The sequence below is a fragment of the Crinia signifera genome, chromosome 12 (genome assembly GCF_055691185.1).
Source record: "Crinia signifera chromosome 12, ASM5569118v1, whole genome shotgun sequence".
NCBI classification, from domain to species: Eukaryota; Metazoa; Chordata; class Amphibia; order Anura; family Myobatrachidae; genus Crinia; species Crinia signifera.
In genome coordinates this window covers 38878344-38903313 of record NC_139228.1, presented here as the reverse complement: position 1 = coordinate 38903313, position 24970 = coordinate 38878344, and the positions used below count along the sequence as shown (strand labels likewise).

General features: G+C 44.2%; 1 protein-coding gene across 4 annotated transcripts in view; it reads right to left on the bottom strand.

Moving 5' to 3' along the window:
- Positions 1-24970, bottom strand: part of NUMB (NUMB endocytic adaptor protein) — an 86602-nt gene that overhangs the window by 31653 nt on the left and 29979 nt on the right. For all 4 annotated transcript variants that reach the window (XM_083166797.1, XM_083166799.1, XM_083166798.1 and 1 more), the window contains exon 2: positions 2137-2278. In XM_083166797.1, the coding sequence (XP_083022923.1) occupies positions 2137-2262 (126 nt within the window). In that variant the 5' untranslated portion in view covers positions 2263-2278. The remainder of the gene's footprint in view (positions 1-2136; positions 2279-24970) is intronic.

Below are 24970 nucleotides of genomic sequence, written 5' to 3'. Positions count from 1 at the left end.
AGACACACAATATAGCAGGTATGGGGAACCTTCGGCACTCCAGCTGTTGTTGAACTAAACATCCCAGCATGCCCTGGTGCAGTTTTGCGATTTAGCCAATCTAAAACTGTTGCATAGCATGCGGGGGATGTGTAGTTGAACAACAGCTGGAGTGCCAAAGGTTCCCCATACATGTGCTTTCAGTTTATTTAATTAACAGCAAGACACAAATCTGCTCCTATATGTAGGAGCACGAAAAGTAGCAATGTTGAGAACACTGTAATGGACAGGTGGGAAGCATGTATTTGTATTGCCATGGATATTATGATTATTATAATGGTACTTGTTTCCTAGCACGGTGCCCACGATTTTAATCTTATGACATAGTTAAATGATTTTCTAATTGTACAGGCACCCTGGTGGGTGATTACTATGTTATATGCACCCCCATTGTTAACGCCACCCCGAAGCATGGCGAGCGCAGCGGTACGCGTCCTCCGACCTTTTCATACCCTCCCTATCCACATCGGCGTGGAGTTGATTTTATACAGTGTGGCGAGCGCAGCGAGCCAGCGAGCCCGAAGCGAGCGCAGCGAGCCCCGTGAGGGGACGCGGATTACTTCACATGTATTCCGCTGCGCTCGCCACGCTTCTGGCTCGGTGGCTTGCTGCGCTCGCCACACTGTATAAAATCAACTCCACGCCGACGTGAATAGTGGGGGTATGAAAATGGTCGGAGGACACATACCGCTGCCCCTCGCGGGCTCGCCACGCTTCAGGTTGGCGTTGATAGTGGGGGGTGGCATTAACAATGGGGTGCATTTAACAACCCATCAGGGTGCCTGTACAATTACAAATCGCATGCCACTGTAATGGCAGGCGATGCAATGCGATATTAAAATTGTACAGTTCGCCTCTTAGAACCCTGAAAATCGGGTCCCATCGCATACCTTAATTAGTGGTATGCGATAGCATAAGATGGGCTCCATGCTAGGAAACAAGTACATTATTATTATTATTATTATTATTATTATTATTATTAATAATAATATTATTGCTTAACTCCTACATGGTCACAACACAAACTGGTTATTAGCACATATCTATGCATAAATGGAAAAAATCAACATAAAATCTAAATAAAATGTAACTCCTAACCCTGTGAAGTGCATTGTAAGCACAATGATGTAAACAAATTGGCAAAAAAAAGGTACTTGTTTCCTAGCACGGCCACACCAATTTCCATCGGGGTGGTCGTGTCGGAAAAATTGCGTCGGTCGCATTGCATGCGACCAAATCGCATGCGATGTGACCGACGCGATTTTTTAATTGATTGAAATGTGAATAGGGTCCCTGGGACCCGATTTTACATTAGATTCAATGTTAAATATTCCCTACACCCCCAATTTCACCCCACGATTGACGTGAACCCGAAGCGTGGCGAGCGCAGCGAGCCCGCGAGGGGCGGCGGTGCGCGTCCTCTGACCTTTTCATTCCCCTACTATCCACGTCGGCGTGGAGTTGAGAATATAAAGTGTGGCGAGCGCAGCGAGCCCCACGAGGGGACGCGTATTACTTCACAGGTATACGCGTCCCCTCGCTGCGCTCGCCACACTTTATATTCTCAACTCCACACCGACGTGGATAGTAGAGGAATGAAAAGGTCGGAGGACGCGCACCGCCACCCCTCGCGGGCTCGCTGCGCTCGCCACGCTTCGGGATCACGTCAATCGTGGGGTGACGACGGGGCCATATACAATGTGAAATGGGTCATATTGGCCCATTTCACATTGGTTCCTATGTGAGATGGACTTAATCAAGTCCATCTCATCTTGTGCCATTATAATGGCACAAGACCGACGCGATGCTCCCGATTTCAATGTTAAAAATTATTTTAACATTGAAGCCTATGGGGAAATCGTGGGCATCACGTCGGTCTCGTCTGGGGCAATGTTAATGCCCGCAACCGATGCGATGCCCGCGATTTAGCGTTTGACGGCTAAATGGACCTGATTTCAAAGGAAATCGGGGCCATCGCGGGCTTCGTGTACCTTAACTTTAAGGTACACGATGCCCGCGATTGTGGCCCTAGTAAGAAACAAGTACCAAAATAAAAATAAAAAATCTCTCACATTACAGAGTAGTCGTCATGAATACCTTAACTTGGAAGCTACATTTCCCAGTCCTGACAGATTCTTCGTCTGTCTGCCACTGGTGGGGTCGGCTGGCCTCCGGGACATAAATGTCTTTCTTACGTCGGAAACTCTGGCGAAGCTTGTTCATTTTCAGTCCTCACAAGCTGCAAAGCAAACAAGAAACATTATATGACCTTGCAAATGAAGAGACTCTGTTACTAGTCGCATTACTTCCATTTCTCCTCTCCCTAAAGCTAGGTATTTTTTTCAGAAATTACTACTTGGAAAAAGCAAACTTTGGAATAAAATAATGTTTAGGCCCTTATTCTGATTGAGTCTGACAACTGCGTGTGCGGACGAACGGCCGGTGTTTTGTGTTTGTTCAGAGGCGTTTCTGCGCATGTGCGAACGCCTCGCACGTGCCAACACAGTGTGAATTCCGTGCAGAAAATGATCGTATGGAACCATCCGAGCAGGGGGTGGAGAGGGGCGTGAAGGGCTGTTTGGGCTCATTACCATATGTGTACGCCCCGCGTTTCATGGGCGTTCCCATGAAAACGCTGGGCATATGTATAGTAATGCGGCTGTGACGCACGTGTGGGGGGCGGACAGCTGACACAGCCGGATGCCAGCTGCCCGCCCATATCCCTGCTTTCACACGGAAAAATGTCCGAGTGGTCTGGAGAACTCTGTGCTGCCTGACCGCTCAGTCGGTCCATCATTCAATGGTCGGCGACCATCGGAGAATGGGGGAGGTTCGCACAGATGGGGGACGTGTTCACATTAAACATCCATTCGCTTGGCGTCTTACCGCATTCGGACGGCGTAAGCAATCCGTACGATAGGCGGGGCTAAGAACACTCGGTGCCTGTCCAAAATACGCATCCGTCCGATTTAACCAGAATAAGGCCCTTAGTTATAAAAGCATTCGGGGGATGGAGACTATCGTCTCGGGGGACCCGGTCCTTTTGCAGGCCAGTCCTTCAGTTATGTGGAAGAGATCTGGTTGCTTGACCACTACATTTAATTGGATCTTGTGCAGTGTGGTCACCTACACATTCACACAGAAACGAATGTGTTGCAGAAACCAAATCAAAAATGGAAAAGAGAAAAGTACACCCAATGTTTTTTAGTAAAACTGTGCATATACACACACACACCTAGTATACTGGGAATTGATTTAGGTCTCTGACTTGGGTTGCGTAAGGAAATCTTACCAAACATAAAGCAGTACACAATAAGAAAAAGGGAAATAGGAACGATTACGAAATCTGAAGAACTAGAAATAGCACAAATGCAGTTACCAAAGGGAGTACAGAGAATGCTCGCCGATGTAAAACGAATGGCTCACTTTGAAACAGTTCATAGGGAACTTGCCAAACATTCAGTGCTTAACAAAAGACTGTAAGATAAAGCAAGTAGGGGGAACGTGTGACAAATATGACCCATAGGGTGACTGTCACCAACAAAGACTTCACGCACCCCTTTCACAGCAGATTTCTACCGTCAAACTGTTGGTATGTTTGGAGGGGAATATTAACCCAAATGTGAGCATCTGCCTCTTAGGTTGTGACGATGCAAGAAGGATACATGGTATTGTGCTGTGGACTCTGTATCCTCACCTTACATCTGTATGATGTCATTGAAAACATGGATTCCAAAGACCACATGACCCATTTGGATATGTTGCTCAATTTCTGAGAAAAGGTTGTTGTCTTGCCCTGTTTGCAGCATACAGCTATAGCATATGGCCAAGCCTGCTTCTTCCATAGACCATACGCTGTGTACTGTTCATTAAGTACACAGCACATGCGCCCAATGTATTATCCAGACTGTATCAGTAATTGGATGCATTGTTGCCCACCTGAGGAACTAAACATGCCAGCGTCCAGCAGCTGTTTATGACCATCAATCAGAACCCGTTTCCTGTCTGCTGGACCACGGTGTACACACTTTAAAAACAGCAGGAATATAGCAATTCAATAGTGCATCCATTTTGCTAATGCACCGCACCTGCAAGTGTCAATCATTCCACTTTCCACATCCTCCCTACTGCGCTGGCTACCCATTATATCACGAGTCATCCACCTCATTGCTCCCTGCAAATCTTCACCACACATACTGCTAATGCCATAGTAGAATGGTTACATTTAGTATTAAGAAAATAAATAATAATAATAATAATAATAATAATAATAATAATAATAAAAAGCTACGTTCCCACCAGCCCAGGATCACACTCTGGGGTAGATGTATGAAGCAGTGATAAGGGAGGGGAAGTGATAAATTGCCTGGTACTGTATCACTGGCCAATCAACTCCTGACTGTCCCTTTTTAAACCCAGCCTGTTACTTAACAGTCAGGAGCTGATTGGCCGAGAATAAAGTACCAAGCAGTTTATCACTTCTACCTTATCACTGCTTCATACATCTACCCCTGAGTCCGGATGAAACATACTGGAAATCCCCTACATTCATTGACATTTTCTGATCCAGTCTGTACCCAAACCGCTAAGCACAACATATCACAGCTGCTCACACATGCTACCATACCACAGATTGCAGGAAAAACACTCAAATGTACAGGAAATTAACAGCATTCTATAATTAGAATGCACCATTTCTATTTATAAAAAAAATGCATTGTTTAGAAATGGATTATTAAGTATCAATACAGTTGTGCTCTATTCTAGTAACATTGACCTTGGGCGCAATTAGTCACACACGCCATGCAGTCCATAGTGTACATTTTCCATTTTGTGATCATTAACTGGGTCAGTTATTTGCTCCAGTGCCTCTTTCGGCCAATTAGAATATCTAAGCACAGCCTCCTCTCTGTGCACGCCGTCTAGTTACCATGTACGCACTTCATATGCTCCGGGCAGAATAAAAATAAAAAAGGCTGCGCAGCACAATGTGTCCGTTGTGCATGAACATAAAGGATCTGAATCTGACCAATATCACGTTTTAGCCAACTATGCTAAACCAAGCCGCAAAGAGGATATTCTGCCTGCCTAGCTATCTGAATTATGGATGAAAAGATTCTCTTTCCCTCATTTCTTTTGTAAAAGCTTCCGTCCAGTAAAAGCATACAGTGTATAAACTGTGTGACTAGTGCACACTAAACGGAGACAAAATAAAATACAATCCTCCATTGAAAGCAATAAAAAGTATTGTTAGCCAAAAGATGACAAATGAAGTTAGTTGCAATTTTAGATTTACCATATGCATGTAGGGTTGGGATCATTTGGTCTACAGCACAGGTCTTCAACCTTTGGCCCTCCAGATGTTGTGGAACTACATGTCCCAGCACGCCCTGAGGTTTTTTGGCATGCTCTTATAGGATAAAATGTGGCAATGCATGTTGGAACATGTAGTTTCACAACATCTGGAGGGCCACAGGTTGAAGACCCATGGTCTACAGCATGATGGAAGACAGTCATTAGGTCGACATGGGTCTATGTCGACATGGGAAAAGGTCATTAGTTCGACAAGGTCTAGGTCGACAGTGAAAAGGTCGAAATGGGGTTATTCACTGTTTTTTGTCTTGAATGTCAACACAGTCGACATGGACATAGTTTAAAATGCACCGCATCCCCTCGCATCAATCACTGCGCTAGCTACGCGCGGCACACTATATTATTCTCCCACCACACCCTAGTGGATGGTAGGGCATGAAATACCGCTTGTCGGCACAAAAAACAGTGAAAAACCCCATGTCGACCTAGACACTGTCGAACTAATGACCTGTCGACATTTTCCTATGTCTACCTAATGACTGTCTACCATCATGCTGTAGACCAAATGACCGCATCCCATGCATGTAATGTTTAGGATAGAGGGGAAAGTAGTAATTGCTGTTTGCTGTATAAATCCGTTAACATGAATTACTTTAATAAAATAAATGAAACAACGGTGAAAAAAGTTGAGTTAATCTGTGGCCAATTGCAAAACACCCAGGTCCCCAATTGTGTCATCATGGAACCAAAGTCTCCTTACCAGGCCCGTCTACATTCTGTCAGGCATGTGCAGGACAGGTACGTGTCGCAGTGGAACACACCGCCTAAGCAAAAATATACATTTGGCACGGAGAATGAAGGTGGTTCTTTTAATACAGTTTCATGATCTGCACCAATCAGCAGTCAGCCTGTATAAAAACAAATACTTCATTTTTTTTTTATTTGTCTATCAATTTTCTACAACCATTTACATGGTATAGATGCAGATTCGAACCCAAAAGCGTTGCGCTTGTAGTATGGTCTTTCACAGCTAGGGAAGCCAATCCCGTGGAATTTTTTCAATCCCGGGATTCGGCGCTGCTCGCTGTCACAGCTCACCTGCAGGGCAATGAATCTAGTCCTTTAACTCTTCACCATAGTATTTTATATGCAGATAAAGCCGCAGGACGTACACAGAACACAGAGATGCTGCATATCATGTTAATCAGCATAAGCTGCTTCTGCGACTTTACCCAGCATGTCAAATTCAAATGATTATTATTTTGCTATGATAAACGCTCTCATCTTTGTTGGTCGCTAATATTGCACTTTGTAATAAAACTATACTACAATCTCTACCCAGCAAACATTGCACTCCAGCATTAACAATGGTAGCTGCTAGCAACATGTTTAGCATTCCTGACCAGGAAGACATAAGAAAAAAAAGGAAAGTTGCACGATCAGTCTCCTTGTAGACTATTACATTTCTTTCATTTTCTTAAATAATATCGGTCTAGCAAACAGAAAAACAAACTACGGAGCACTAAGCTCAGCTAGCTTCCATCCTACATATACTTGTTATGTGCCTGTTTGCAAACATACCAAAGTGAAACTCTAACTGCTGCCTCTCTGGTGTGATGACACCATGTTCAATCGCAGCTTACAGAAGTGGAATTCCTCCCATATCAGCGCTGCTCATCAGATCCAGGGCCTGCTAAGTGCTGCACAATACGCCCAGCACCATGAGGAAGCAGAAAACAAGCAGAACATTCTCTGTAATAGATTGTTCTGTTTGGTGTGGAGACTCGGAGGTAAATTTACGAATGTTTCTAGAAATGAAGAGAGATGTTTCTCATAGCAACCAATCCGGTCTATCATTTCTCCATTACACCCTAGAAAATGATAGCCAGGACCTGATTTGGGCAACGTTTAAGAAGCTTTAGTAAAAGTACCCCTATCGTTCACATTTGTTATATAAATTCAAATAAAAAAAAATAAAAAGTGTAAAAAAAGATGATATTTCCTATTTAAAAAGGTAACATTACAGGACATTACGATGAATACTAATGTTTGCTTGGCAATTTTCACACCAATTTTAATAAATTCACTGGGCACTCAAAGGGTTAAAACCCCTACATTTACACTGTCTACCAAAGGTGGTGTTAAAAGAAACTAAATGAAAAGACTAAACGAAATACTATTTATGTGCAATTCATTTAAGACCTAAAAAGCTCTGGTTGTATTTCCTCAAAATTCTGCAGCATATTATAATGTTTTAATAATAATGATTGTCGACAGCCAAAAGGTCGATGTAGGATTTTTCACTGTTTTTCAACACAGTCGACATGGACACAACTTAAAGTGCACTGCATCCCCTCGGCACACTATTTTATTCTCCCACCACACCCTAGTGCAGGCCTGGGCAATTGCGGCCCTCCAGATGTTAAGGAACTACACATCCCAGCATGCCTTGCTTTAGTTTCAGCATGGCCACATAGCAAAACTAATGCAAAGCATCCTGGGATGTGTAGTTCCTTAACATCTGGAGGGCCGCAATTGCCCAGCCCTGCCCTAGTGGATGGTAGGACATGAAATACCATCGGTCGGCTCAAAAAACAGTGAAAAAACCCCATGTGCACCGTTTGACTGTCGACCTAGACACTGTCGAACTAATGACCTGTCAACCTAGAACCATGTCGACCTAATGACTGTCGACCATGATGCTGTAGACCAAATGAGGGGGGGGGGGGGGAGGCAGGAATACACTTTTCACCCTAGCTGCCACTAAATGGTCCCCGACCAAGCAATTCAATGGTTATTCAATGTGGGAGCAGGCCACACGGAATGGGATCATTCGTCAGACTGCATTTAGGTCTACAGTCATTAGGTCGACCCCACTAGGTCGACTGGCAGGAAGGTCGACCTGACTTAAGGTCGACATGGGCCAAGGTCGACATGACTTAAGGTCGAATTTGCATAAAGGTCGACATGAGGAAGGTCGACTGGTCATAAGGTCGACATGGGTTTTTCGCTGTTTTTTTATCCGAATGTCGACACAGTCGACATGGACACAGTTGGCAATGAGAATCGGACCCTCGCTTCGCTCGCCATGCTTCGGGCACGGTGCCTCGCTGCGCCCGGCACACTATTTTATTCTCCCACCACGCCCTAGTGGATGGTAGGGCATGAAATACCGCCTGTCGGCACATGTCGGCTCAAAAAACAGTGAAAAACCCATGTCGACCTTATGACCAGTCGACCTTCCTCATGTCGACCTTTATGCAAATTCGACCTTGGCCCATGTCGACCTTAAGTCAGGTCGACCTTCCTGCCAGTCGACCTAGTGGGGTCGACCTAATGACTGTAGACCTAAGTTCATTCTAATAGATGACCGCATCCCGGCCACACACACACACACACACACACACTTCAACTCATGCCTTATAAAGGTGCTAGCTGAAATGCACAAAAACTCCTACCCAGGGCTTTAGACAGGTTTAGCCGCTTTGCATGGGTAAACCAAGTACTAAATGGTTAGGAAAACATATCATTGTGCACCTACAGAATAGGAGGGAAAATTGAATTGCTCTGGTGGGTGCCCCCAAAACAATTGAATTCAACAATTGAAAAAACCATTAAGGTAAATAAAAACAAAAATTTGCCCAAAACGCCACTAAAGTGACCGACATTATATAGGGGCACAATCTACATGCCTTGTGATGTTACATGTAGCAGCTATCGGTTGACCACTGATCTAACACACATTCGTAATGCCTACTAAACACAATTTAAAGGCAATATTCAAAAAATATAATAATAATAATGTAAGAGAATGCACCGGGGCACACACTTCCAGAACATACTCTGAACCAGGATCCAACACAGCCTGCCACATCAGTTCCACTCCTCCCATTACCACATTGTCCCCAACATATGAAGCCCTGTCCTTGCCGTCTGTCACACAAGAGGAAAGGGCAACACTGCGGACGTATCTACTTCTCCCTGTTAAATATTCACAAATATTAAAAGTTTCAAAAGATTACCAGAACTAAATAGGTCTGCACGGTTTTTTTTTGCAGTCAGCAATACCATTAAATGGCACAGCAGGTAAACTTTGTCTGCAATGATTTAACCCCTTCCTGACAGAGCCAGTTTTTGCGTTCCTGACAGAGCCCTTTTTTTCAAATCTGACATGTCTCACTTAAGTGGGGATAACTTTTTTTTGCTTTTACTTATCCCAGTGATTTTGAGATTGTTTTTTCGTGACACATTGTACTTCAAATTAGTGGTAAATTTGGGTCGATACAGTCTGTGTTTTTTTGTGAAAAATACCAAAATATCGTGAAAAAATGGAAAATTTAGCGATTTGCAAAATGTTAAATTTTCTGCTTGTGAGACAAATAATCTTACCACTCAAAATAGTGAATAACTAACATAGGCCATATGTCTACTTTATGTTGACATCATTATTTCAACTTCCTTTTAATTTTTTGGGACACTAGGAGGCTTACAATATGAATAGCAAATTCTCAAATTTTCAAGAAAATTTCAAACACTGATTTTTTTAGGGACCAGTTCAGTTCTGATGTAACTTTGAGGGACTTGTATGTGAGACACCCCCATAAATGATGCCATTTCAAAAACTGCACCCCTCACAGTATTCAAAACAGCATTTTGGAAGTTTGTTAACCCTTTAGGTGTTTCACAGGAATTAAAACAAAGTGTAGGTGAAATTTCAAAATTTCTTTTTTTTTGCAGATTTGCAATTTTAATACATTTTTATAAGGAACACAGTACATTTTACTAGAGAAATGTGACTAAAAATTGATTCCCCCAATTCTTTTGTTTTCATAAATATCCTATATGTGGCCCTAGTGTGCACGGTGACCAAACCACAGGCTTCATAATAGAAGGAGCACCTACTTGATTTTGGAGCCTCCTTTTTATGAGATTATTTTTTAGGCACCATGTAGGTTTCAAGGCACCATAAGATGCTAAAAGTTAGGAACCCCCCCACAAGTGACCCCATTTTGCAAACTACACCCCTCAGGGAATTCATCTAGGGGTATAGTGTACATTTCAAACCCCCAGGGGTTTCACCAATTGTGGTACAACTGGGCAGTGAAAATGAAAAATTATTTTTTTTACACAAAAATGCAGTTCTGGCTCCAAATTTGTCATTTTCAGAAGGTATGAAGGAGACAAAGCACCCCAAAATCTGTGCCCCAATTTCTCCCGAGTACGGCAATGCCTCACATGTGACCAAAAAATACCAGTTGGGTGCATGGCAGGACTCAGAAGGGAAGGAGTGATTTTTGGATTTTGCAGCTCAGATTCTGGTGGAATTTTGGTGGGTGCTATGTCGCATTAGCAAGACCCCCCAAGCACCAATACAGTGGAACCCCCCCACAAGTCACCCCATTTTGCAAACTACACCCCTCAGGGAATTCATCTAGGGGTATAGTGTACATTTCAAACCCCCAGGGGTTTCACCAATTTTGATACAAGTGGGCAGTGAAAATGAAAAATTACATTTTTTTACACAAAAATGCAGTTCTGGCTCAAAATTTTTCATTTTCAGAAGGTATGAAGGAGAAAAAGCACCCCAAAATCTGTGCCCCAATTTCTCCCGAGTACGGCAATGCCTCACATGTGACCAAAAAATACCAGTTGGGTGCATGGCAGGACTCAGAAGGGAAGGAGTGATTTTTGGATTTTGCAGCACAGATTCTGGTGGAATGAATGGTGGGTGCTATGTTGCACCAATACAGTGGAACCCCCCCACAAGTCACCCCATTTTGCAAAGTACACCCCTCAGGGAATTCATCTATGGGTATAGTGTACATTTCAAACCCCCAGGGGTTTCACCAATTTTGATACAAGTGGGCAGTGAAAATGAAAAATTACATTTTTTTACACAAAAATGCAGTTCTGGCTCAAAATTTTTCATTTTCAGAAGGTATGAAGGAGAAAAAGCACCCCAAAATATGTGCCCCAATTTCTCCCGAGTACGGCAATGCCTCACATGTGACCAAAAAATACCAGTTGGGTGCATGGCAGGACTCAGAACGGAAGGAGTGATTTTTGGATTTTGCGGCTCAGATTCTGGTGGAATTTTGGTGGGTGCTATGTCGCATTAGCAAGACCCCCCAAGCACCAATACAGTGGAACCCCCCCACAAGTCACCCCATTTTGAAAACTACACCCCTCAGGGAATTCATCTAGGGGTATAGTGTACATTTCAAACCCCCAGGGGTTTCACCAATTTTGATACAAGTGGGCAGTGAACATGAAAAATTACATTTTTTACACAAAAATGCAGTTCTGGCTCAAAATTTTTCATTTTCAGAAGGTATGAAGGAGAAAAAGCACCCCAAAATCTGTGCCCCAATTTCTCCCGAGTACGGCAATGCCTCACATGTGACCAAAAAATACCAGTTGGGTGCATGGCAGGACTCAGAAGGGAAGGAGTGATTTTTGGATTTTGCGGCTCAGATTCTGGTGGAATGAATGGTGGGTGCTATGTTGCACCAATACAGTGGAACCCCCCCACAAGTCACCCCATTTTGCAAACTACACCCCTCAGGGAATTCATCTAGGGGTATAGTGTACATTTAAAACCCCCAGGGGTTTCACCAATTTTGATACAAGTGGGCAGTGAAAATGAAAAATTACATTTTTTTACACAAAAATGCAGTTCTGGCTCAAAATTTTTCATTTTCAGAAGGAATGAAGGAGACAAAGCACCCCAAAATCTGTGCCCCAATTTCTCCCGAGTACGGCAATGCCTCATGTGTGACCAAAAAGTGGCAGGACTCAGAAGGGAAGGAGTGATATTTGGATTTTGCAGCACAAATTCTGGTGGAATGATGGTGGGTGCTATGTCGCATTAGCAAGACCCCCAAAGCACCAATACAGTGGAACCCCCCCACAAGTGACCCCATTTTGCAAACTACACCCCTCAGGGAATTCATCTAGGGGTATAGTGTACATTTCAAACCCCCAGGGGTTTCACCAATTTTGATACAAGTGGGCAGTGAACATGAAAAATTACATTTTTTTACACAAAAATGCAGTTCTTGCTCAAAATTTTTCATTTTCACAAGGAATGAAGGAGACAAAGCACCCCAAAATATGTGCCCCAATTTCTCCCGAGTACGGCAATGCCTCACATGTGACCAAAAAATACCAGTTGGGTGCATGGCAGGACTCAGAAGGGAAGGAGTGATTTTTGGATTTTGCGGCTCAGATTCTGGTGGAATGAATGGTGGGTGCTATGTGGCATTAGCAAGACCCCCGAAGCACGGTGAAATTATGAACCTAATATTCCATAGATGTGTGGTATATTTTAAAACACTCCTTTATACATAGGCCGGGTTTGTCGGGGCAAGTGTCACACTGGAAAATAGTTTGCTTTCTTATTCCCTTTTTATAGCAAACTTTGCACCTTTTTTGTGTCCTGCCCTTTTTTCCAGTGGAGGGGATTTCATCAGGAAAATGCTGCCCTGGTACAATACGGGGGCCAGTACTAGAAGTACTGGGGCCCTCTGCCTGCTGGTTCCCAAATATTAGGCCCTTTATGACTTCCTCTTGAAAGTGCATAAATGTCCCCCTCTGGCCGGTAGAACGGAATAGCACGTAAGCGTTATACAGTGCCATCTGGATGATATACACGGCCACCTTCTTGTACCAGATTTTTGTTTTCCGCAGGGCACTGTACGGCTTCAGTACCTGATCTGAAAGATCCACTCCGCCCATGTACCTATTGTAATCCAGGATACAATTAGGTTTTGAGGTGTGGGTACTGGTACCTCGTACAGGGACGGAGGTGGTACTGTCTCCGTGAATTGTTGTCAGTATAAGGACATCCCTCTTGTCCTTATATTTGACCAACAACATATTTTCGGTGCATATTCCCCTGCTTTCACCCCTTCTCATTACTTGGGCAATGTGCGTTTTTGGGAGGCCTCTTTGGTTCTTGCGCACAGTACCGCAAGCTGCTGTACCTCTTGAACCAAGGGCCTTAAACAGGGGGATGCTGGTGTAAAAGTTATCCACATAGAGGTGATAACCTTTATCCAGAAAGGGGTGCACTAAATCCCAGACAATTTTCCCACTAACACCTACGAGGGAGGGGGGGCATTCTGGCGGTTCAATTCTTGAATCCTTCCCTTCATAAACCCTAAACCTGTGGGTGTACCCTGAGGTGCTTTCACACAGTTTGTACATTTTTATGCCATACCTTGCCCTCTTACTGGGAAGGTACTGGCGGAATTTAACCCTTCCTTTAACATGTATAAGGGACTCGTCGATACAAATAAATTTTTCAGGGATGTACACCTCTTCAAATTTGGCACTGAAATGATCAATGACCGGCCTGACTTTGAATAGCCGGTCAAAGGTGGGATCATCTCTGGGTGGGCACTGTGCATTATCGGTGTAATGTATAAATTTAAGAATTGTCTCAAATCGAGTCCGGGGCATGGCCATACGGTAAAATGGAGTACTGTACAGAACATCTGTACTCCAATATTGCCTAATTTCTGGCTTTTTTACTATGCCCATATGAAACACCAGACCCCAAAACGTCATCATCTCTACTGCATCTACAGGGGTCCATCTAGCAAATGATGACGTGGGGTTTTGAGCAATAAACTGCTGGGCATATAAATTAGTTTGGTCCACCATTAAATTTATAAAATCATCAGAGAAAAATAATTTGAAAAAGTCAATTTCTCTGAGACCTGTGGAATCAAATTGGATTCCTGGCATGGCCAAAAACTCAGGAACCTGGGGCTCAAAATTGTCTGGTGGTGGGGTCCATACGAGATCAATTATTGGGGGGGGGGTCTCAGCTGCTCTACGGGGGCGTCTTTGAGGGGGTCCCTCATCACCAGAGGAGGAAGAGGAGCTTAAGGCGAAACCTTCAAATTCCCCGCTTGCATCACTGGCTGTGTCAGAGTCAGAAGCAAGCAGGGCATATGCCTCCTCCGCTGAATACATTCTCCTGGATGACTGGGAGGACATTTGGGAGGACATTTGGGAGGACATTTGGGATGCCATTTTTATTTTTGTGTTACTGGTAGTGAAATGTTTCAACACGTGTATAGTGTAGGGGGGGGTACAAACTTTATTTCAATCCGGGGGGTATGTAGTGTGTAGTGTGTATGTGGTGCAGAAAAAAAAAAATACTTTATACCAATAAAAAAAAAAAAAATGAAGGGGTTAAAAATAAAAAATGTAAGGGGTTAAAAAAAAAAAAAAGGTCCTGCGCCAAAAATTGAGCACAGATGTTGGTCAGTAACGTCTGTCACTGAACAGCGCTCAAAGGCAACAGGAATTTGATCAAAAAAAAAAATATATAGATCAACCCTGTACCGAAAAAGATGATCAGTGATGTACGTCACTGATCAGCGCACAGCGGCCACAGGACACCCACAAAATCACAGTGTGTGTAAAAAAAAAATTAAAAAAAGACCCCACAGCACACACACAAAAAAAAAAAAGGTGATCAGTGATGCGACACTGATTACCAGTGAGGTGCAGCAGGTGCACAACCTTTGGTGCAACTGACAGGTATATATAAAAAAAAAAAAACCTCTGTACCCCCAAAAAAGTTGCTGATCACCTCAGATATAGTGATCAGCACAAAAGGCGGGGGCAGCAGACAAAAAATTTAGCACTCTCTATCACTATCTCTCTCTATCTCTCTATCTCTCACTATCTATCACTCTATGACACTGCAGCAGCAGCACTGACAGGTATATCTATATATAAAAAAAAACCTGCGCCCCCAAAAAGTTGCTGATCAGTTAATTTATACTGATCAGCACAAAAGGAGGGGGCAGCAGTCAGTTATATCAAAAATATATAGCACAATCTGTCACTATCTCTCTCTATCTCTCTCTCTCTATCTCTCTATCTCTCTATAACTATCACACTGCAGCAGCACAAAATATAGCACTCTGTCACTAGGCCTCTCTATCTATCTCTCTCTCTCTATCTCTCTCTCTCTATCTATAACTATATCACACTGCAGCAGCACAAAATATAGCACTCTCTGACACTATCTCTCTCTCTATCTCTCTCTATCTCTCTCTATCTCTCTCTATCTCTCTCTATCTCTCTCTATCTCTCTCTATCTCTCTATCTAGCTAGTACACTACAGCAGCACAATTTCACAGGAAGGCACAAGTAGCAACAGGATCCAGGAAGCAGTGTTGAAGCAGCGATCAGCACTCTCTGACACTATCTCTCTCTCTATCTCTCTCTATCTCTCTCTATCTCTCTCTATCTCTCTCTATCTCTCTCTCTATCTCTCTATCTATCTCTCTATCTATCTCTCTATCAATCTAGCTAGTACACTGCAGCAGCACAATTTCACAGGAAGGCACAAGTAGTAACAGGATCCAGGAAGCAGTGTTGAAGCAGCGATCAGCACTCTCTGACACTATCTCTCTCTCTATCTCTCTCTATCTCTCTCTATCTCTCTATCTCTCTCTCTATCTCTCTCTCTATCTCTCTATCTCTCTATCTATCTAGCTAGTACACTGCAGCAGCACAATTTCACAGGAAGGCACAAGTAGTAACAGGATCCAGGAAGCAGTGATGAAGCAGCGATCAGGTAAGTATGGAGCAAGCTATGGAGCAAGGTTCTGGTCAGTATGGCGGCAGGGAGGTACGGTGACCGCACTGCACGCTATTCCAGACCGGAATGGCGTCTGCAGTGCAGTCACCGTTAGTTTAAATCCCCCTCCTTGGCTGTGATTGGTCCGTCGGTCCGACGAACCAATCACGGCCTTTGGGGGCGGGCGGGGTGCGGTGGGGTGACACCAGTGTCACCCTTACACCCCGCGGTGATTGGTGCTGTACTTTACAGCACCAATCACCTCTGATCCCGTGTCACCGGCGAACGTTATTCGCCGGTGACACAGGAAAACGCTGTAATTGGCTGTTCACACTGAACAGCCAATCACAGCGATCGCCGACGGGGGGGCGGCATCGCAGCCCCCCCTGGGCATGCACGGACATGTCTGCTGTCAGGGACAGCAGACATGTTGAAACTGTCACCGCGTCTATAGACGCGGTGACAGTTAAATGCCATGACGTACATTTACGCCATGTGTCGGGAAGTACTTCCCGACCATGACGTAAATGTACGTCAAATGTCGGGAAGGGGTTAACAGCAAATATAAAAATTTTGGCATTCCTTTAAACCAGATCATTTTCATTGTTTAAGCTACATTAGGTGCCTTTGAGCATTGGAAAGGTCTGAGCACAACATGATAACTGGTGTATGGCTGAGCTGGCCACCAACATGATTGCAGACATCCTAGTTTGCCTAACAGCCTGCAGCTGGATATAAAATGGTGGTCAGCATGCGGATTGGTGTAGCTATCCAATAATCAGTGCCGGCAGCCTGTTCACTATGAAGAGACTGTATATGCCACATGAACAGGAACTTGCTCCCTTGACCAGCCATTCATTTCCCCCCTAAAGCTGGCCATACATTGGACCATTTTTTCCTCCAACTGACCAACTTGTTGGTCCAACTAACCACCCATCCCACACCTAACCAACTTTTACATCGGAACAGCCAAAGTACTTTATTCTTAGACCATCCAACTTCTCCCCAACTTGTGACCACAGAAGTAGGCAGACCAGACAGTGTCTGCCTACGCCAGCGTGTTTTGAATGTTTAAAAAAAAAAAAAAAAAAACAACACCTTTTGCATGTGTCAAAGCTGACGTAGACATGCAGGCAGACAGTGATGTGCTGCCAGCCGGACGCACAGACACAGGTTGGAAGGGTGGAAAGCGATCCATCATATGTATGGTCAGCATTAAGCACCACCAGCAGCTTGCAAATTAACTGTGCCTTACAGTAGGCCAATTTTGCTCGCATCTCCATAGGCTGCCAGCAGAATTAGCTTTCTGAAAGGGAACATATGTGAATCCATCCAAAAAAAAAACTTTCCAGAGGCTTCTGCACTCAGTTAGATCTGCCATTTAGCCAGTCAACTTGTTGTGAGAAGTAGAAGCTCTTTTATCACAGTGAAAACAGAGCTCATAATCACACTGCAAAGCCTCTCTGCTCACAAAAATCACATGTCAAGGTGGTCACATAACACGGTGGAAAAGTATCAGTCTGAAGAAACCAAACAAGCATAAAATGGTAAATACCACGCCTCACAAAGTTTTCACCAGTGAAGTTACAAAAAAAACATGTGTATTGTTGAGTTAAAGAAAGCTAAATGGAATTCATGTAAAAAAAAAAAAAAAGTAGAAGCATGGTCATTAACTAGCATTTAGCACAATATGTGAGGCACGATGACACCCCCCCCCCCCCCCGCACACACACACACTCCTATGCCCAACATAGCAGCAGCTGTCAAGCCATGAGCACACAGAAGTGAATTATTCTACTTAGACTTTACAGTATACCTATACATTAACAAGTGTATCTTAAAAGGTGACCTGTACCATAACCCTGTGACACAAGGGTTATGGGAATTTAAAAACATTGCGTATTTTGATGGCTGCCATTTAAATCCCAAAGTCCAGTTAAACTGTAAGAAAGTACTGAATACTTATGAATCACAGCGTTTTTGTGTATGATCTACACTGCTCTATGTACTAAAACGGAAAATTACCAAAATGATAAACAATATGATTTTGGGGTTACTTAGGGCCTAATTAGTTTACTTTACCAGCGTCATCACTGGTTCAGATTAGAAACATGCAATGGGTCATAACAGGTTAGGCAGGCAGAAAATAAATGGAGGATGGAGAACGTTGCTTAGGCAGTGCACAGGAGTGCAGCATAAGCTGTTGCCGTAGTGCACCCCCAAATGCATTACAACTAGGACTGAATTTACTAAAAACAATAAAAAAAAGCAAATAGCAAAAAGCAAACAAAAGGCAACAGAGGTGTCTACACTCATGAAACATGTTATAATAAAAGTAACTATATAAACCATGCTAAGCGATCATGTAAACAATCGTCAATGTCTGGTAACCACATCCACCTCTGTTCTTAGAAGCGCTTATTCCACATAGGTGTCATGATTCAGCATACGCTACCACAAGCGGACACATTGACACAAACGTGTTACTTCCTGTGTTTAGGCAGAAACAAGCTGGTGTGTCATGTAGTATGATTTAGCGAGTTCAAAGTGTGAGACTATTCAGCAGACAGTAAACCAGACCCTGATTCAGAGATAAAAAGCAAGGTCTTCACTCAAAGTTCATTCTTCAAGAACCGCCAACAAAGATAAATTAATAATGTAATTTCTAAGAAAATAAAAAAATACAAACAAAAATTTAAGTATACCTAAACAAAAACACAAAACCAGGTTGCAAAAGAGGAAAGATCTTGAGCCAATCAGTAGTACAACAGTTTCCTGTACACTTGCGATGCATTTCTATGCCACATCTGCAAATAAAAAACAACATACACAAACCCATTAAGATACAGTAGGTTGCTTTATCAGTCACTCAGTCTAATTTTGGGCCAAACTTTGCCAACAAGATGTCCAAGTATGTCATATGCAACCAATGGTATCTGGATGGCTGACAGACAATCATACCTCCCAACGGTCTCAATTCCAGCAGAACACTGTCCCACCCACAGGTGGCAGTGTCCCATGGGCGAGAGGGAAGCCTGTAATCAGAGCGGCTCTGCAAAGCAGCCGATGATCACTGATAAGATTACGTGTCATATGCGTAAGGCATCTAAGAGAACAGGAAGGTGACCAGGGGACTGCTCAGCTACTCGGGGTGCATTGGGTACAACCCAAAAGTATGAAAATAGAGGGTCATGCAGTGATGTCCAAACCTCTCTGCCTGAGGCCCTGCTACTTTTTCAAGTGCAGCTGGTGCCAAATGAACACCTCCTCAACTTGAGAAATCTGGTCAATATGTAGGTAGTCAGTAAATAGGTTGATACTATATGGACGACATGGCCAAAAAGGTTGAAATACAAAAGGCTGACATGCCTATGGTCGACACATGTAATGGTCAACATGAGTTCTTTGTGTTTAAAAAAGAAAAAAAAATGTATACCATCCAAGTGGACTCTCTGTGTAGAAACGGTAAGTGTGTGTTGGGGCACCTGTCCCTGTGAGCCATGCGAGGAAGGCAACACCCACAGCCAATTTCTCTGAGCTCTGAAATAAATAGTGAAAATTCACTTTTGTGGATCATTTAAGCGGCTGCAGTGGGGATGGGGGCACCAATCAAATGCTGTAATTCCTCTGCTTATCCCCCAGTTTTCATGCAGATTTTTTTTTTTTTGTAACTTTTCCTCAGAGGAGCAGATGTATTATGCCTGGTGAAGATATAAAGTGGAAGGTGATAATCCACCAGCCAAACAGAAGATCACGGGTTAAAAAAACAAACAGAAAAAAAAAAAAATACTGCACAGACCAAAAAGTTATTTTGTAACATGTATTTGTTAACCATATTGCATTGGTAACGAAGTGTGGTTGTTCCTATTAGATTAAATGCAAATGTATTTCATTCTTCCGTCTATAAATCTGTGCCACCTATAGATGAATAAATTCCAATCAAAAAAAAATATTGGATTGGTTTCTAGAAATTCCACTAAATTTTGCAAAGTGCCAAGGGGTAGGGTAACAAAACTAGCTTCCAGTTATTTTTAAAGTAGCAATCATTTACAAGGTAAAACTAGGTTATACCCCTTTCAGACACACCAACCGGTATTTTAAACCCGGTACAATCCCAGGTTTTTAAAATCCCAGGTCCATTGCAGGTGAGCAGGACCCGGGATTTCAGTCAACTAAAATCCCAGGTAGAGCCATTCAGACATACGCTAGTCCCGGGATAATGTGTGTGTACGTGAATAATCCCGGGATTTTTGCTTATGTCTGAACGGGGTGTTAGTTTCACCTTTTAAAGGATCGCTGCTTTCAAAATATATATATTCTAGTAGAGAGTCCCAAATGTCCGGATTCCTATACCCCATTACTCAGGTTCTCAAACTCGGTCCTCAGGACCCCACACAGTGCATGTTTTGCAGGTCTCCTGACAGAATCACAAGTGAAATAATTAGCTCCACCTGTGCATCTTTTAAAATAAAATGTGTCCGTGAGTAAGGAATACACCTGAGCACTGGCCAAGTGACCTGGAAAACGTGAACTGTGTGGGGTCCTGAGAACCGGGTTTGAAATCCACAGCCCTATAAAGGTGCGTACACACGGGGGAGATAGATTGCTCAGCAATATATTGCTCAGTGTCTCCTTTTCATCATTGACCAGAGATGGTCGCTGATGAAAGGGAACCTCTGCCAGCGGTGCCGCAGAGGTAATCAGCTAGTCCCAGGAGCAAGCTCCTGTGACCAGTGATTAGAACGGGGCTGAAAAACGGGAGCGCGCACCCTGCGATTTATCGCCGGGGCACACTCCCATCACTGGCAATATGGTCGCCAGCGACCATATTCCCAGCAACTTCAGCCCCTATCGCAGCCGTGTGTACATGGCTTTACATTTACCTCTTGTTATTGGATGGTGCAGTGTATAAATATACAGTATAGGGTTAAGCATTTCAATTAGGCTTCCTGTACAGGAGAGAGATTGTTGGAGACCAAACACATAGTAGATCACAGGTAACCGATACACCAGTCACCCGATATTACCATAATATAATAAAACTGCATTAAATATTCCTTTAAAAAAAACTTTTGCATGTTCTTTATATGCTTCTTCACAAGTCTACACAGTTTTCAATAAGGAAATGCTTCTCCCTAGTGACGGGTGTGGGGGGGGGAGGGGTTTGCGGAACTAGGTGCTGCTAAATGACTGGTGCCAGAAACCTTACAAAGTGTATGAATGGAAGTAATCAGGTCACTGCAGTCACAGCAGAACTAGTCTGTATAATGATGCAGCTTTACACTTCCCCTAGCTGGAAGGCTAGAAACTAACAAAAACCGGCCCATAGGGAAAATCCCAGGGATAACCTAAAAGCCCCAGGAATCCTTACATTTAACATGACATACAAAGGAAACTGTGCAGCTAAGCACTTTGTAACGAGCATTTATAGCTGAAGACACGAGAGCCGGCCAGGTAATGTCCTGCCTGCTGACTGAACAATAAGCGCAAGTAGATACAGCAGTTTCAGGGTTTGCCTCCCCAAGGCTAGGACTCCAACAAACAAAACTACAATGAATGACCAAGGTGTGTATTATCTGTAGGAGAAGCTACCCCTGGGACTATTTATCCTACTGGGAAACAAAACAACAGGTGGCATTATTAGGGTTTACCAGGATGGGAAAGCAAACAATGATCAATTGTACCCTGTCATTTACATAGGAGTCTGTACTGTATCGGGCGCCCAAGTGTCATGCCATTCCATTCTTTTTTTTTTATTCAATAATTTTTATTGATTTTTTGAATAAACAAGAAAACAAAAACAAACAAAAAATGAAAACGCAGATGAGTTGAATAGAGATTTACAGGCATTATACATTTGTGTAAGCGGCAGAGGCATATTATCTCGTATTAGCATATACGACTTAAGCAGCCCATACACGCTGCTTTATGGGCGTGCTTTCCGTGCTGTACTAGCACGGATCAAATCGCATTGCATGTGCACACGTTGTGCATGCAATGCGATGCGATTTGATGAGAACTAGGTACAAAACGTATGTGCAAGCACATACTTTTTGTACTGTGCGATGAGGTGCGCGGGAGCGCGCACCTCAAAGCACACATCGGGTCAGCTCTCATAGCAGCGTGTATGGGCTGCTTAAGTGTCATAGAGTCAAATCCCGGATATTGGAACATTTCACTCCCATAGTATAGAGTTACATCACATATACCCGAAAGCGTCATTCGGGCAAGCTAAATCAAAGATAATCTGGGGTGAGGTATAGGATCTGCCCCTTATTTATAGGATATACATTATATCTATATATAGGAAATGTATGCTTTACAACTAAAAAAATAAAAATGATATCAACCCATCTGCCATAAACAAATGCCCAAAGTAAACCATCCCCAGAACCCCCACCCTGTATAGCCTATCCCCAACGTAGGTATACTTGGATCCCTAAACCATTACCCCTAAAGGCCCCCATACATTAGTCCGACTTGTCCTAAGGACAAGTCGGACCTGATTCCCCCCTGCAGCTCCCCGGGAGGGGGACACACGATTTGGCACTTGATGTGCCAAGTTTTGCAAATGATACATCGCATGCGATGTATCATTTGCAACTCCAGGGGAGCTGCAATGTGAAGGGAGCAGGGGGCAGGGGGACATTGAGGCGGCTGGGGGGACGGACGCTGCGGGGGACACAGCTGCGGCAATTACTTACAGCTGAGCCGGGCAGGGGGAGCCGGGAGCTGTCTGTACCGAAGTAAAAAAAAAGCCCATACAATGAATGGGCAGCCTGTGATTGGCTGCTGAGCGCTCTCTGAGCCAATCGCTGACTGGCTGAGAGAGCGCTCAGCCAATCACAGGCTGCCCATTCATTGTATGTGCTTTTTTTTTTTTTCCTTCCGTACTGACAGCTCCCGCCGGCTCCCCCTGCCCGGCTCTATGCCGCCTGTGTCCCCCGCAGCGTCCCCAGCCCCCCCTACCGCTGCGCCGCCCCACTAGGTCCCAAGTCGGGTGGTCGGACGTGCAGCAGGTCCGACCACCCGACGCAGATCCGATGCGCACGGGACCGTGCATCGGATCTGAGGGGACATCAAAACTAGCCGATTTTGGTCCGATTTCGGCCAGATCCGACTGATCTGGCTGAAATCTGACCAAAATCGGCTAGTGTATGGGGGCCTTAACCCTCTAGTCCAGCGGTTCTCAAACTGTGGGTCCTGACCCCCAAGTGGGTCCCGACCATCTCAGTATGGGGTTGCAACTATTCAAAAATCTGTTGAATTGTTTATTTTAGACCCCTCCCATCATTTTATGCCTCCACAATGCTGCCGTGCAGGTGCTCTCTGATGACTACACATGTTATGTGATCTTCTGCAATAACTTTCTCGGGTCCCGTAATTATTTTTATTGTCTGATGGGGTCCCAGAGCAAAATAGTTTGAGGACCCCTGCTCTAGTCTATCCCCATTCACTATTCTAAATAACAATACCACCCACCCACAAGGAGGGACAATAAACTAATGACCTAGGACCAGGAGGACACTGGCTCTCCCGCCATACCATATGTAATAGGCCCAGTATATGTAAAATATTTGGAAGGAGATAGCAGAATTATAGGCCTAGAGTAACAATGGTCATTGACAATCAAACAAAAAAAGAAAAGGTGAAAAATAAAAAATAAAGTAAAAATAATAATAAGTATAACTTTTTAGGCAATGAGCTACAGTATAGCTGCAGTCCGGTCAGCCATCAATTTTTTACAAACAGGACTGCTTCATCACTCAGATGGAAAGTAGCCTCAATCCGGCCAATGTGGAACATCTCGAAAGGCTGCGAGCTTATGACGAGGCTTGTGACATAGCGGTTCATGAGAATTAACGGTACTTGTTTCCTAGCACGGCCACACCGATTTAGATCGGGGTGGTCGTGTCGGAAAAATCGGGTCGATCGCATCGCATGCGATTTGGTCGCATGCGATGCGATCGACGCGACCGACCGATTTTGGACCCGATTTTTTTCATTGAATCCAATTTTACATTGGATTAAATGAAAAAAATTCCCAACCCCCCCAAATGTAAGCGCGTAAACTCCATCCCACGATAGACAACAACCCGAAGCGTGGCGAGCGCAGCGAGCCCGCGAGGGGCGGCGGTACGCGTCCTCCGACCTTTTCATGCCCTACTATCCACTAGGGCGTGGAGTGAGAATAGAATAGTGTGGCGAGCGCAGCGAGCCCGAAGCGTGGCGAGCGCAGCGAGCCCCGCGGATACCTTCACAGGTAAACGCGTCCCTTCGCGGGCTTCACAGGTGTCCGCGTCGCCACGGACACCTGTGAAGCCCGCAAGGGGACGCGTATAACTGTGAAGGTATCCGCGTGCGCTCGCCACGCTTCGGGCTCGGTGGCTCGCTGCGCTCGCCACACTATTATATTCTCACTCCACGCCCTAGTGGATAGTAGGGCATGAAAAGGTCGGAGGACGCGTACCGCCGCCCCTCGCGGGCTCGCTGCGCTCGCCACGCTTCGGGTTGGCGTCTTATCGTGGGGTGATGACGGGGACATCTATAATGTGAAATGGGTCATATTGGCCCATTTCACATTTTTTCACAATTTTTCACCATTTCAATGTTAAAAAATATTTTAACATTGAAGCCTATGCAAAAATCGGGGGCATCGCGTCGCATCGCGTCGGGACCAATGTTAATGGTCCCGACCGACGCGATGCCCCCGATATTTTAACTTTCCCGACAAGATTTCAATGTTAAAATATTTTTTAACATTGAAGCCTATGGAAATATCGGGGGCATCGCGTCGGTCGCGTCGGGACCAATGTTAATGGTCCCGACCGACGCGATGCCCCCGATATTGTATCCTAGCCGGCAAAATGGACCTGATTTCAAAAGAAATCGGGTCCATCGGGGGTAATCGTGTCCCTTAATTAAGGGACACGATTACTCCAGATTGTGGCCGTGCTAGGAAACAAGTACCGAATTAACAATAGGCCCTGTGCACATTGATTTTCGGAGTAT